This window comes from Mycena indigotica, assembly GCF_014461135.1.
Source record: "Mycena indigotica strain 171206Taipei chromosome Unknown Mind.scaff0021, whole genome shotgun sequence".
Lineage (NCBI taxonomy): Eukaryota > Fungi > Basidiomycota > Agaricomycetes > Agaricales > Mycenaceae > Mycena > Mycena indigotica.
Window position 1 is genome coordinate 13,853 of NW_023503020.1, and position 14,869 is coordinate 28,721.

The window sequence follows — 14,869 nt, forward strand, 5'->3', positions numbered from 1 at the left end:
TTATAATGACTTGAAGCTCAATGAGGTCATTCGTCCAGCAACACCGGTCGAGCCAAAGTCGATCCACATGCTGACATGGGCAAGTGTCAAGGAATGAAGAGCGAATGGGACTAATAAGTTTCGTTAGAACCAGTGAAGTCGGGCGGCAACTGGAGATACGCACCATAGACACCAATAAAATGCAATCTATTGCTGCAGACGTGAATGGGCTATTCAATCTTTGGTGCGCTCGTGTCGTTGGAGGATGAGATTTCAGGCATCATCGAGCAGGCAGCGGCCTCCTCAAAAATGTCCTGTGCTGACGAAAAGGGAGTCTTGTCGACAGAGAGATCGCGACTAAGAACGTCAGAGATGAGCATCAAGCAGACTCGGAAGCGCCAGTAGCTTTACGCACCTTGATTACCAGCGCCATACGGGACGGCTCCTCCCCATCGCTTCTCCCATATTCTCCATCGGGTCGGCTCCGGGCTACTCCCCCTCGATTTGGCCCCACAGAAAGGCCACCAAGCCCGTTGTGCCTTCCGCTTCCCAAGGACACGGCTGGCTTCGAATACCGCGGGCCTGAAAGACGTCAGGCGCTGTGAGAGCGACGTAGTCGGCCGTCGCATGGTGGGAGTAGGAATAACAGTGGCAGGATTTGCCGCCGTCTGGGCAAGAGCTAGCAAAACAGGTCAGCACAAGAGAAGTTGCACTACTCAAGGCCAGGCACCTCCCCTTTAGCAAGCGAACGAGCCGCGGATGGCCTTCGACGGTGTCGGACAGCGAGGAAGAAAGTAAGTACATGGTCGTGGTGGAGAAGAGAGAAGATAGATCGGCGCCGGCCCGAGCATGTGATCTCGGATCTCCTTCTTCTCCCTCCACCACCACGACCCGCACGACGACCCTTCTCCTCCGCTCTGACACGTCCCCGGCGAGCAATCCGGATCGTCGTTCGCGGCGACACGCAGTTGTGCCCGACTTCGAGTGGGATTCTCCCTCCGGACACATACACCTGAAACGAGGCCCCCGCCCTTCTTGTAACCCCACAGAGACACACACGGAGGGAGTAAGAGTCAAAGCAGGGATTCGAGAGCCAGAAGGTGCGCTTAGCGCTGTCTGGTCTGTTAGCCAGCGTTTGCTAAATCTCCTCGTAGCACCCACAACGGGCCCACGACACGAAAGCCATGACGACTACCGACTCCACATAGCCCCTCGCTGCCGTTCGACGGCTTCTTTCGTTACATCTCAACGCTGGAGGATGCCTCGTGGTGCCTGACACCAGCGACAACAAGTCAGTATATCGCCATTTTTCTTGTGTTTTCACATTGAATAGCCCGTCTTCTTTTCAGACCGTTTTGGACTCGAACTGCTGTCGCATACGAATACATACTGCGGGCAGCGCAGTGGCACGGCGTTGTGCTGGTGCGGCATGACGAGGGTCTTGCTAAAGGTGTGTAACACCGGAGGCAAACACCCAGGCAGTAGGGCGCCTAGTGCCTGACAGGCAGTAGGCGCACTGTAGGCATGGTTTCGGGGTCCCTGTCCATTGCCGATGTTTTTTTGGGCTGGAACCCCGGGAAAAACGAGGGCAACACGATGACAGGCACTAGGCGCCCTACTGCCTTGGGTCTTGCCTCCGGTGTAACGACCATCGAAGTTTTACGGCGCATTTACTGACTTCTTCCTCGACAGACAAACGGCAAACTCTCTCGCTAACTGGAGGATTCGAGGCCAACACTCTGATGGGGTGTGATCCACGCTGGCGCTAAGGATGTATCGGGCAGTGTGCGTGAACGACCATACCCGCATGAGTCGTGTCGCTAATCCTTTGCGAATCCACCCAGTTGTTTTATCCTTCATATCTTCTTCGCACACAGCTCGCGCAACCTCCATTCTTTCACCAACACAACTGGATAGCTGCGCGTGCATTGTAGAAGAGGAGGACGGACGTAAGTTGACTGTGCGAGAGAACGACAAGGTGCGTTATTACTATTCAGCTCCTTGGTTTCTCTTAACTGCTTTCGTAGCTTCCGCCACAGCCCAACGGAACGAGAATCATGTACCCACTCGCCAGCCGCTCTCTTTTACTACAACTTCTCACTCGCTGCTCCCCACGACCATACGAAAGGCTGTCCGTCTTGTTCCTGCTTGCAAACGATGGAAGAAAATTGACAAGGAGGGGTTTGCCTTACCTGCGTGCTTCAGCAATTCGGAAATTCTCCTTGGTCGCCGCGCCTCAAGATATACTTCCTGCGAACGAAAAAAACCAGAACCTCGCTGTTTCAATGTTCCAAAGCTCTTCACGGAAGGCAATCCTGTATCCCCAGTCCAGCGCACCGACTGCAATTGTCGCGTCTGTCCCGTCCCGCCCTCAGCACAGCACGTGCCGTCACGCGTGACTCGTCACCTCATCCGACGACACAATAATACTCTTCAATGGCGCGTCCTGCGGCGCTATCGACCGGTGCTCGTGCTGCTACGATATACTCACATAGTGTCTATTTCTTTTGGCCCGTGCTAGTCGGGTTTAAAGCCTTCGCTGGACGCGTTTTTGTGGACTCCGGCGTGGGCTTGGTCGCGAAGCTGGGAATCTGCTGGGAGAGGGGATGTGGTCGTGGGGGGGCGTATATGGATGTGTTTGTGGTGCTTTTAGCGCCGCGGATTTTGTGAATGTAGCGTTTACAGTACTGAGTTCCTTCATGTAGAGTGTTTCTGTTTTAACAAACAATATAGTATCTGTCTTGAAGGCGGTCCGATGCCCGGCGTTCAGCGGAAAACTCGAGGAGGGCAACGTGTCAGTGGCCGGGCAGGATTTATGCTGGAGTACTTGCAGTGGGGAATTCTGCCCTAAATTCTATGGTCTCGGAACGCTTTAACAACGGCACTTTTTTCTTGCTGTTGCGTTAGACATATATTGAGTGGGTATGTAGACAGTTGCATACTATTGAATTACAGACAGTTTCGAAGGAAATTTGGACACCTGTAGCTGTAAGATCTAGGCAGTGCTTCTAGTGGCTGCTAGCACCCCCATTGCCTAGAAGGCTAGATCCTACTAGTCTAGCAACTGCTAGCAGAACTAGGCTAGATAGTGCTTACAAAGTCATCAAAAATCAGTATTGATACATCAAATTGATTAATATAACTAAGATATTACTATATATAGAAGTTTAACTCCTTTTCTTCAGGCCGATGATCCGGTATATAGTGAGGAAGGCCTGTATCAATTACTATCCTAATTGGGACAGGAATGATGTAGTATCATAGAGCCATCAAAAATTAGTGATGGCGATCAAAATTGGTACTACAGTGCACTGATAATGATAGATTCAAACAGGGAACAAGGACATTAAGGGTGAAGCTCCACCTAGTTGAAACTGGGACTTGATCTTCATATTTTGCATGGCATAAAAACAAAACCCAGTGAAAAATGTAGCTGGAAGTGACAAAAAATGTAGTCAGATATTGTTGCTTGAACTGACCGAGGACGGTCAAGATTCATGAAAAGGGGAGATAATGAGCCGTCAATATGACCACCATATGAAAAATAACATATGGACCCCATAAATTCATTTTCATGCACAATAGCTATGGAACATATGAAGAATCTCAGAATAAATGTTGCAAACCTTTGAATCAAATCTATATGCACCCAGCCACAAGATCTAGGCCTGCTAGGCCAGGGACTAGTCTAGACTCTGAACCGAACCAAGGTAACATGTCCATATTTGGCAAGTCTGACCCAGGACCTATATTAGAACCTTCCAGAAGCCTAAACTAGAACGTTCTAGAACCGGATCAGTGGATCAGGTCACATCATCACGTATTATGTAATTAATTTGAGAGTAGTATATAAGGAGGCCTGTAAAACCCTAGATTAATAGATTAGCCCCCCCTGGGTGTGCCTACTACCATTGTCACATCAGTCGGGTTTTGTCACACTTCACATATTGTCAGGTTAAGATAAACGTCAGGTTAGGTTAAGTGCAAGTGCAAGTGCTAGGAGAGTAGAGCCATATTGCTCCTCTCAAATTTCAACTCCTCACCCAACATCTGCTGTTTTCCAGTTCATCACAGTGAAAACTCCAATACAAGCTTATACAACATTCCAACTGTCAACTGATACTAACCAGAACATCTGAATCCGAGGGCCAGGTTTGGTTTGAACCCGGACCGGACCGGACTGAACGCCGTTCGGCGTTCAGGTTTGGCCAAGGCCGTTTCAAACCAAACCTGGCCTCGGTTCGGCCAGGTTCAGCCGTTTTCAGTCCAAAAATGCCAGTTCGGGGCTGGTCCAAACCGGTGTTCAGCGAAATCCCGTTTTGAACCGACCCGGCGTTCCGGCGTTCCGGCGTTCCGGCGTTCGGCCGAAAAGGGCCAAGAACCAGACCGAACCGGACTTGGTCATCACTAGATGCGTGACATCAGCAGCCGAGACCTCTGGTCTTGGTGGGTGTGGCATGGTCACGTGTATGGGTTTGATTGATTGATTGGTGGGTGGTAAGTCGCGTACTTAGATGGCTGTCTGTTCTGTAGCCAGGTATAGTGCTTGGAGGTGCACTGTGCGGGCTGAACCAAGGCCTGAATCCTGTACCTTTTTATGTTATTTGTAGCCAGCCTGGAAGAACGAGGCGGGTATTGCAGAGCCAGGCGACCGACTCAGTCCGGACCGGACATCCAACAGTTTTGCCGAGGGCCTGGTGCTAGTCCGGGCCGGGTCCCACAGTGACTGCGCGCCGCAAACGATGGTCGCCGGCATCAGCGAATCGTTGGCTGGTGTAACGCTAACTGGCCTGGCCAGCCGACACGCAGAGCGGGGATGATAAAGTACTTAGTATGACTGCTGCATTGTGCAGCATGTCGGGAATGCCTGCAGGCCACACGGTGTCACGGTCGGCCGTCAGATGGCTTATAAGCGGCCCTGGCGCTTGTAAGATGTCACCAGCCCCTTGGACTCTGACCGCGGTTTGGGGTTCTCCCTGGCGGTGGTCCAGAGCGTGTCGGCCCTTACTGCTGCGTCGGCCATCACTGCATCGGCCATTATCGGATCAGCCATTACCGGATCAGCCATTACTGCATCAGCCATTATTGCATCGGCCATTACTGCGTCGGCCTTTTGCACACGTGACGCTTGCAAGATTCGGAGTCGGTCCGACTCAAGCCACGGCTGCCTAAGTTCGGTCTGGCACTGGCATTGCTGCATATTGCAACCCACACCAGGGTGTCGGCGGCATTTGTTATTGTTAATGTCACAGCGTTACACTGTTTCAGAACACTGCTTACTCAGCAATTGTCTGAGTAACACTAACAGGCGGCGAACCAGCAGCATAGCACAGTCGGTCTACCAGCTGTCTGGATGGCATTGTAAGGGCAACCCTGGAGACTCCGACGAAAGCCTAGCAGGGGAGGATCCAAGACGTGAATAAAAGCTACAGGAAATACACGGAGGGACCGACCTAGCAGGGGAGGATCCAAAGAGAAGAAACTCTAAGGGTCTGCCTGCTAGGGCGCCAACTATATACTGGTCGTCCGTAACTGCCGACGAGAGCGCAGAAAGCCTGAGCTGAGCGGCGTTGCAGGCTCTGTCCCAAGGTGATCGTTGGGAGGGTCTTGACGGATCAGTGATTGTGCGGGCGAAGGAGGCCGAGGACGAGGGTTGGGGTAGGTCGGAGCGTCCGAGGGGGCGCCGGTCGGATGTGCCTCGGATGCGCTCGGATGGTCTGAAGGAGGCCGAAGTGGGGGTTCCCCTGACAGGCATATGACTATGGTCAGGCCCAGTTTCAATGGGCCTTGAAGTTAACTTGAGCTTAGGTTGGACTTGCACCAACTCCAAGCCTCAAGACTGGTCTGGTGTGATGCGTGACATCAGGTATCAAAAGCTTTGGCTTGGGCTAGCACCGTCACGTGGGGGAGTTCAATGTTGAGTCGTGGTGATTATTTACTTGCTTGCTTGCTTGGTGTGTGGGGAGCTGGGGGAGGGAATACTGACCCATTTCGATCAATTCAGCGGGCCTGTGACCCGTGACCGTTTGGCCGAAATGTCCAACCGGCCACAGGCCGAATTTCGCGTGACCTATTACCCGATTGGGAAGTTCGGCGGCGCCGCAGGCTCGAAAATTTCGAAATCTTCCCGATTAGGACAGTTTGGGACCAAAAGATTTGGCTGTGACCCGTGACCCGCCGAAATATTTCGGCCAAAAAATCCGATGTGACCGTGACCCGCCTAATTGAATGAAATAGGTCAGTATCCTACACTGATCTGGAAGTCGCAGGTATTGGCCCTTGTTGCGTCACTGCCTCCGCGTCTTCCGTCCACACTTAAAGGGCTCAGTGTGATGGGAAGGTCATCCCGGCAGTCCGACGCGGACACAGTGATTGCGCCCGAACGCGAACCGCGGTGCCCGACCCCGACAGGCTGCTGGCGCAGTTGCGCTCACGCTGCCCGTCAATGCATCATATCATGATTGAGGTTCCGCTCCTGCAGCTGAGGTATTAGACCATGCCCATATGCACATCTCTTTGTAAAAATCCACGAGGCTCTTCAGTGCTGATCTCAGTGGATCACTGGGCATTGGAGTGAAGGAGACAGATGATGGTGTCCGACTCGGACACAGACAGGCTACGTGTGGAGCTAGCTCCGCCGCTGGTATCTGTCGCCGCACGCGGGGACCATTGATGCATCCACACATTAATTTGGCAATTAAGCAGCTCAAGGCACATAAGACGCTCTCCCGGGGCTAACGAACAGCGTCCCTGGCAGGAGACGAGATGCAGGACCCGGGACCAGTCCGGTGCCCCACCGACGTCAACAAAACGGTACGCAGGTGGGTCCCCATCCGCGACGCACCTGCCGGGCGGGCTGAGGAGTGCGCCGCGCCGGCGGACGGCATGTCCGTGATCCCGCAGAACATGGGCCGCGCGGGATAGATGCTTGAGGGTCGAATGCAGATGCAGTATGGTGGAACACACTGTCGGTTGATCAGTGCTTTCAGAAGACCGATAAGGTGGAAGAGCACACTGAGCATTGGAGAAGTATACAGTGCGGCTTCTCCGAGGTCAATCTGCTGCGCGCATCATTTGGAGGCGCTAATGGACAGCGTTGTTGCCCACGGGCTGCATCGCATGAATACCGGTGCAGAGTGGAGGAATAAAGATAGCGCACTGCTTGCGCAAACAGCCCATGTCCGTGTTGTTGCTCCACCGCTCCAGAACATCTTGATGAAGACGCCAATGACGTCAGGGCAGCTCGAACACGCCTCCGAGTTAGGATGCTCTTCAGCGGCGCGTCGTCGAGTTGATGTCGATGCGCCGGTCGGCAGCTAAGATCGTCGTGGGGAAGCTGACGCGGCCGCAGCGATAGCATCCACGGCCCGGCCACAGTTGGGCATAAGCCAACCGCAAGCGCGGCGGCCACCAATCCGCGCGGAATCGAGTAGCCTGGCAGGCGCCTAGTGTGATATTGTGTCAGGTGTACGGATTATCCTCCATAGCGCTGAGGCGGATGGCAAGCAGCACCACGGGGCACGATCGTCTCCGGATGGCCAGCGCGCAGACCCGTTAGCGTGAGCTTTCAAGTTGCGTCGACGTTTGATTTGCCAAGTCCGGACCCACAGAGTCGGAATCGATGCGCCGGTGTAAGTCCTGTGTTAGCAATTTCGTCTCAGCGGAGAGTCTCAATACAGATTTAGACTCTCGAATAAGTTGGCATCCAGAGAAGGAGTTGTTGGGGCATGTGTATCGGCTAGTGTTGCGTAGATCTGCCCCTGAGGCTGGCATTTTGCATCGAGACGAGTTAATTCGTGTCCTCGACAGTGCTGTTGCACACACGCTGCATAGTTATTAGTATAAATACCGGACCGGAGTGGAGGAACAAATCCGAAGATGACCACTCTCCAGCGGCAGGTCCATATGCTGGAAGATGATGATCATTGTCGATGTGCGCAAGATGGTGCTGACCGAGTTGGGCGTCAGGAAGCTGAGGTGGCTGCGGCGCGGGCATCAAAGGACTGCCAGTGGTTGGGCACAAGCCAAGGTCCAAGCTTGCAGCGCGGAGGAGAATCCAGTATGGCCCAGACCACATTTTGCATACCGCGGGCAGCGGTCCAAGTTCGGTTGGGAAATCCGAGGCAGTTGCTAGTATTCCTGCTCGGGTAGAGCATACGGTCGATTTGATGACTGGTGTCTGAAGACAGAGAATAAGCTAGGATAAGAGTGGGCTTGTAAAAAAGGTGCGCTCGGTCAGTGATGTCGGGAAAGCGAGGACAGCGTAACACGCCAGGCAAAGATCTCCAGCAGCACAGTGTCGCCACAGATTTAGACTCCCGGAGAAGTTGGCGACTGGAGAAGGGGTGGTTGGCGCATGCGTATCGGTTAGTGTTGCCGTAGCATTGCGCCAGCTGGCGCCGCAGGTGTGCTGCAAAGGCTGGCATTGTGCGTCGAGATGGGCGTCAGGAACAAAAAGGGAGGCGATTGCGTAAGATGTGACTGGGCGATCACATCATGATTAGCTCCCGCGCCGGGCACGCCGATTGGCTGGGCACACGTGTGCGCTGTCAATATGTGGCAGCGCTTTCCTCTCTTCACTTCCAGCTTGGCTGCAACTGGTCGCTCCATGTTTCCGAACGAACTCTTTCACGAAGTGCTCAAAGATGTGTCGCCCGCCCAGCTCAAGCTCGTCGCTCTTGCTTCTCGTCGCCTGCGCCTGCTTGCCCGCCCATTCCTCTACAGCAAGCTTGCCGTGAAGCCATATGCGCCCGCGGGAGGAGCGCATTGCCTGGTCAGGCGGCGCCATCCTTAAGCTCCCACCTGCTCATGAGGTGGTGGATGCCATCGCAAAACTGGCCTTCTTCATGTCCCCCGCCATTGCGCCCGTATGTGCACTGCATCAATGTCGCCTGGGAGGAAGTGAATGGCTTCGCCGAAAGAAGCAGAGACGCAGTATTCAACGATGTAGCCGGCACGCACACCATCTGTGACGTGCTATTCGCCGGCATCTCCAAGTTCGTTAACCTACGCAAATTCTATGGCCACAGTCTCATATTCACGCTCTCTGCGCCGCCAACCTTGCGCAGGTCCGCGGCCCGATTGAGCTGGATCTCTTTGCCTGTTCTGTGGACTCCGAGATCCAGGCATTCCTTCGTGCCGCTATTAACGCACTCGACATCCGTATCCGTGTCTCAAGCGTCAAAGTCGCCACCTCGGCAGCATACAGTCCCACGTGCACGCTCTCAGAATGGTTCGCGCTCTTTGAGCCCATCACACTCTCCGCGGTCAGCCTGGACATGGATCAACCAGTGGAAGGGCTTACGAGTGTGCTACCTCACGTAAAACACCTGGCGCTTAGACTCTCCGAGGGCTGCGGCGCGTTGCTAACCTACTCTGGCTGTGTGCAGCTGCAAGCGGCCTTTCCCGCAGTTGAGCAGCTTAGTGTCGAGGCGGCACTCTATGTGGACGATCCGGGGCTGCCGTGGGATGGCCCTAACGGGCGGCGAACCGTTGTTTCCCGCTGTATTCAAGCTCACGACCACGTATGAAGCCAGTGAAGCTTTACCCCTCCTCCTGCGGATTGCACCGTCTATCCACACATTGCATGTCGAAAACGCTGATGCCACAAGCTTAGTGTCCGTGCTGCAGCGCAATAGGCAGTGCATCCCCGTGACAATCACGACACTCACCCTCGAATGCGACTCGGAGGACGGCGATCTTGCCGTGTGGGGCGCGGTCTTTGCACATTTTCCGCACCTGCATACCCTCGACTTCACCGTAACGATGCTGTCCGGACGCGTGCCCGCCGTAAGTGAATGTCTCCTAAGTGTCGTCATCCGAACTGTGCCCATACCCTACTCAATACTATCACAGCCTGCCGCCTTCCTCACGGGCTTCCCGGCTAGTCTTCCCTTGGGTTTGCAGCGGCTCGAAGTCAAGTACTCGGACACGAGTATGTTCTCTCGCCGTGGCCCCGGAGCGGTTCCTCGTCCGACACCTTGGTGATGCAGACAGGACAAGTGCTACGGAGGCAGCTGCTTCGCCGTTGCCCCAATCTGAGCTGGATTTCGATACTTGCACCACCCTTCCATCTCAACCTCCAGTGGACAAAGGACGCATAATCATGATATAGACACATACGAATTGAGCACACCAGATCACAAAAGATATTCAATATTGATAAACGAGAGAATGAGTGGCATTTGTATTCTTCCTTACTTGAGCTGATCTTGTGGTCAAAGGAAAGATAGGGGTGATATTGCACCGAGTCAAAGGATGCCCTGATCCAGCGGCGGGCGACCATACGTCTCCTACACCAACATCATTAGTGCATTATCCACCTCATCATTGGATAGAGAAATACGCACCGGCTCCTGCGGGTGGTTACCCAACACAGCCTCGATCCGCGCCAACACCGCAGCATCCAGCTTGGGCAGGACCTCAAGCGCGCCGAGGTTCGCCTCGAGCTGTGCGACGGAGGACACGCCGAGGATGACTGTGGAAGTGTGGCGGTGCGCCGCAACCCACGCGAGCGCCAGCGGTTCCGCCCAGAGTTCAGCAAGTCGGGGAGAAACGACGCACCCGCAGCAATTTGGCTGAGGAGACGCACTTTCCAAAGCAGCTCTTCGCCCTGGGGACCCTCCGTCGCCCCCCGGAACATGGGCACGGTGGCGAAGCGCGTGCCGTCTGGGATGCCGTCGTTGTACTAGCAAAGTTAGTTTACGTGTTAGAGGGTTGAGGAGGATATACCTTCCCCGTCAGCAGTCCGCCCTGCAGTGCAGAGAATGCGGTTGTGCCCAGGCCGTACTTGGCGTACAAAGGGCTACAAAGTCAGCATTAGCTACTGCTGAAGTTTGATGGTTGCCCACGCACGCGCGTATTCCTTCTCCGGACGTTCGCGGTGGAACATGCTATCGTCTCCTCAGCATTATTTCGAAGGAAGAAAGAAGATGGCGCAGACTTGTGCTTGCACTGCTCCGCGATCGGCGCGATGAGGTTTAAGCGCGTGGCAACATCTGTGCTGCGGGTAAGCGACGGGAGGTCTCGGGAGAGGTACACGCTCACGATGCGCCTCCTCGATCTGGTGCGCGCTCCACTCGGAGGTGCCCCAGTAGAAAGCCTGCGTGTGAATCTTAGTGGATATGGATAGACAAAATCCACCACTCACCCAGCCCTGGTCGATAACATAGTTAAATGCGCGGACGATCTCCTCCATCGGAACTAGCCTGCGTCAGTTGACCTCCTTATGGCGAATGTAAGAAACCCACCGGTGGTATCGCAACGATGCGCCGAAGATGACGTCGACATAGTCCATCTGGAGCCGTCGCAAACAAGCCTTCGTGCCCTCGATAACGCTGTTGCCAGTCAGAGTTGTAGGAAGGAAAGGAAGGTGGCGCACTGTTTGTGCGACAGCCCCGTGTCGTTCGGGCCCGTGCCTGGCTCGTGGCTCCAGAATATCTTGGTTGAGATGACGAGGTCCGTGCGGCGCCAGCCAAGTTCTTTGATAGCGTGTCCCCTGATTTTGCTGGAGTCAGAGAAAGCGTGGTCAGAAGGGAATCTCAGGGAACGCACATTTCGCGCTCAGCCGCACCTTTCTGGTAGTCCTCCGCGGTGTCGAACATGTTGATCCCATTCTCGAAGGCGGCCTGCATGATGTCCTTGACGCTCTCGCCGACGACGGAGCCTCCGAGGGTGAGCCCTGTCGAGAGCTCAGCTAAAGCCAATGGGGAATGCGCAAAGACGGACAGCCGCCGAGAGAGAAGAGCGGCACGCGCAGACCGCTGGGGCCCAACCGGCGGAAGGGCATCGCTTTTGCGTCGAAGACGGGGACTGGAGAGGACATGGGGGGCAGGTGGAGAGGAGTGGAATGGGAATCGATTGCAGCGTCGGCGAACGGGCCGGGTGGTGTCTGCGGAAGGCGGAGCGCCCGTCGGTGGGGGCAGTAGACCTATTAGTGAAATGAGCGATTGGCTCTGCGTGATGAGCAAGACATGGGTAACGCACCGTGAAAAACTTGAACACGCATAGCGACTATCAGGACCCAGTTACGCGGACGAAATAGCACACGCACCTTGTCCCCGCCGGTTGTGCCCTGCTGCTTGCCATCCGGGCCGTCCGCGGCTGATTTCACGCCGCTTGTTTCCGCCCAGTAGAGGCCGCCACCCTGGGTGTCAGACTCGCCAGCGAAAAGTGAGGGATTACTGGGGAGTAGATCAGCGAAATAGAGACTGAATGCACAACACGCACCTCAAGCCACGCCAAATACCATCGACCGTCGCAGCCCATCCCTCGGCGGGGGGGCGGGGGGGGGGGGGGGGGGGGGGCGGGACGCTCAGCGCACATGGAAGGAGAAGAACAGGCCGTGGCTCACTTGGCACTGGCGATCGGCATCAGGTCCGGCTGCCGTGACATCAATCTCTGGTTTCTTTCCTCCACGACCACGCCGGCGTTGCACCGACTCCTAGCGCACCCTGCGGGCCCACCCCTTGCAGCTGGGGCAATGAGCAACATTTGGGTTATAGCCCAGAGGGGCAATGCACAACATATGGGCTATGCATATATTTTGATATATTATATTAAGGGAACATGATATGACTAATATAAGATCATATATAGGAGGGTAAATCACCTTTTTCCAGGCCAAAGACTCGGTATGTAATATTATGGGCTTAGTGTAGCAAAAAAAAAGAGACACTATTTAATTAAGGGGGGGGTGTAGCACAAAAAGAGAATCAAAATTAAAATAAGGGGGGGGGGGGAAGAAAACATCAGGCAGGGATCAAAATCAGTGATCTCTTAGGAAAATGGTTCCACAATCAATATACTACATTAGGAACACTGATCCCATCACCATTCACCTGACATAAGACACTAAAATAGTCAAAAGAGATAAAAGTTAATAAAGAAATACTTTCGACAGAGAAAACTGGGTTATATCCCATATGTTGTGCATTGCCCCTTTGGGCTATAACCCAGATGTTGCACATTGCACTAGGGGTTCCAGCTGGCGGGCCACCCCACGCAACGACAATCCGAGGCCCAATTTCTCTGGTGCATTTCTACTCCAGACATCGCCCTGCTCGTTCTCATAACTCGGGCCGGCAGTGCGTCCAGGACTATGGTCGAATGCCACTCCCGTGCTCGTCAGCTTTCTTGCTCCACCCGCTTTGCGCGCGCGCCGCCGCCGCCGTTGCTAGCCGTTGCTGCGCTGCATCTACAAGTTTGCCACCCCCCACGGCTCTTCCTTCGCCTTAGAAATCCAGCCCTCGGGCCCGGTCCATATATCCCCTGGTGTGTAGCTCCGGTCGCGCGTTCGCCTCGCGGACCGGCTCTTTGCGCGACACGTCAACGACACTGGCGCTTTTGCTTCCTTGCCGCCAGTATCTTGACGCCCACGACAATTGTACTTAACGCGCTGAATCTACGGATCCTCTAGTTTGTCGTCCACTCAACGTGCACTTACCAGCAAGCTCTTCCGCACTGAGCTGTCCCCCGCGCATGACTGTGTTTTGGCAACGGTCATTTGATGCTTGTCATATCTATTCGACAACATGCTGGAATGCCCTGTCGTCTTACCAATCAAAGAAATATTATCGAGTTAGGCATGCACGAGTCCAAACACATGTCCGAGTCGGCGATAGATTCAATCGCTGGTCCACTGCAAGTCCAGGAATGACCCACGGATAACTATCTGCCGTAGACCGCCACACCCTTTCAGTAGTTCTGCCTGGAGCTCATCCGCGCTTGGAAGACGGCTCAATCCCACTCTTCCCGTTTGCCCCCCGGGAAGGACAGCCCTTGAGGACCAAATATGGACACGGAGACTTTCGAGAGTGGGCGGAAGGATGGTCGATAGGCTGGCGAGGAAGTGAGGGGCCTGGAGAACGGTGTTGATAGGATCAAGGCCGCAGATAACAGGACAGAATTCACCTCGCTTGGCCGAGAATCACCGCTGGACTCTTTGACACGGAAATCGAGGGTGCGCAGGTTCGGGAAGAAGGCAAGGATCCCGGACCAAAGGGAGTAATTGCCATTATCCGACTGCAATGCTACGTTAGTTATCGTGGGCGGAATATACCTCTCGATGCGCTGGAGCGTAAACAGCAGTCTCCCGGCAGCTTCATTCCAAATCTTCAGTTTGTTCACAAATGGTGTGCATGGGAGAACTGCAGGCAACACTTTGCAGGCTGTGGTCAGCTCGCGCACACACGGAAGCACACAAGCTGGCTCGCTCGCGGCCATCTCTGTGTTATAAGGCCCATCGATGACCTGAACGCACAGCTGTTCGAGTCCCGGGAAGGTGCGGCAGCTGCTCGATGCCAGAGTGGGTTAACACCAATGAATTCTGGATCCGCAATACAAGATGTCGCACCCCTGGAACACGACATCTTCGCGCGACAACCTGGCAAGGCTGAGCAGACGCTTGTCAATGCACCAAGTGAACTTGACCAGCATGGCAAGATCGAGGATGTGAATCCATGACCAGAGATCCCCTTCTGGCTCCGAATCTCCAATCGCAAATCGGAAAACCAACTCAGAGACGGGAAGTCGGATATCGAGTGCACAGGAAGCTGCAGGAAACGCACCAGCGGCACCACTCTTCCACCACATCATTCTCTCGTCCCGCGGCCGCTCGCTCACTCCTGAACTAGGCTTGACGGAGCAACGCCCTTGCACGAACAGTATATACCACCAGCCACGGTATGGCTTGCCAAAGCGGTCCCCACCCGGGCCGTCGCGGGTCAGGAGAACATCTGTCCAATGAGCCCAGGACCCTGCGCGGAGCGGAGCTAGCGGGGAACGACCCCGAGCGAGTCGAGCGGGGCATCAGGACGGTGCAGGCCTTCGCGTTGAGGGTTAGGGTCACGCTGGCAGACGGCCTTCTTCGCGGTGGGTCCCTCCGCTGTGT

General features: G+C 54.7%; 1 protein-coding gene across 1 annotated transcript; it reads right to left on the bottom strand.

Annotated features, from left to right (window-relative positions):
• Positions 1-10,229: 10,229 nt before the first annotated feature.
• On the bottom strand, positions 10,230-14,574 carry MIND_01429900 (Aldo-ket-red domain-containing protein; the record flags this gene model as incomplete). Its single annotated transcript, XM_037370680.1, has 15 exons — positions 10,230-10,271; positions 10,329-10,666; positions 10,711-10,783; positions 10,834-10,976; positions 11,026-11,080; positions 11,129-11,186; positions 11,229-11,315; positions 11,360-11,476; positions 11,533-11,659; positions 11,707-11,908; positions 11,965-11,991; positions 12,032-12,161; positions 13,671-13,837; positions 13,891-14,269; positions 14,333-14,574. 15 exons carry the CDS (start codon positions 14,572-14,574, stop codon positions 10,230-10,232), a joined length of 2,187 nt encoding a protein of 728 aa, XP_037212902.1.
• Between the last annotated feature and the right edge of the window lie 295 nt (positions 14,575-14,869).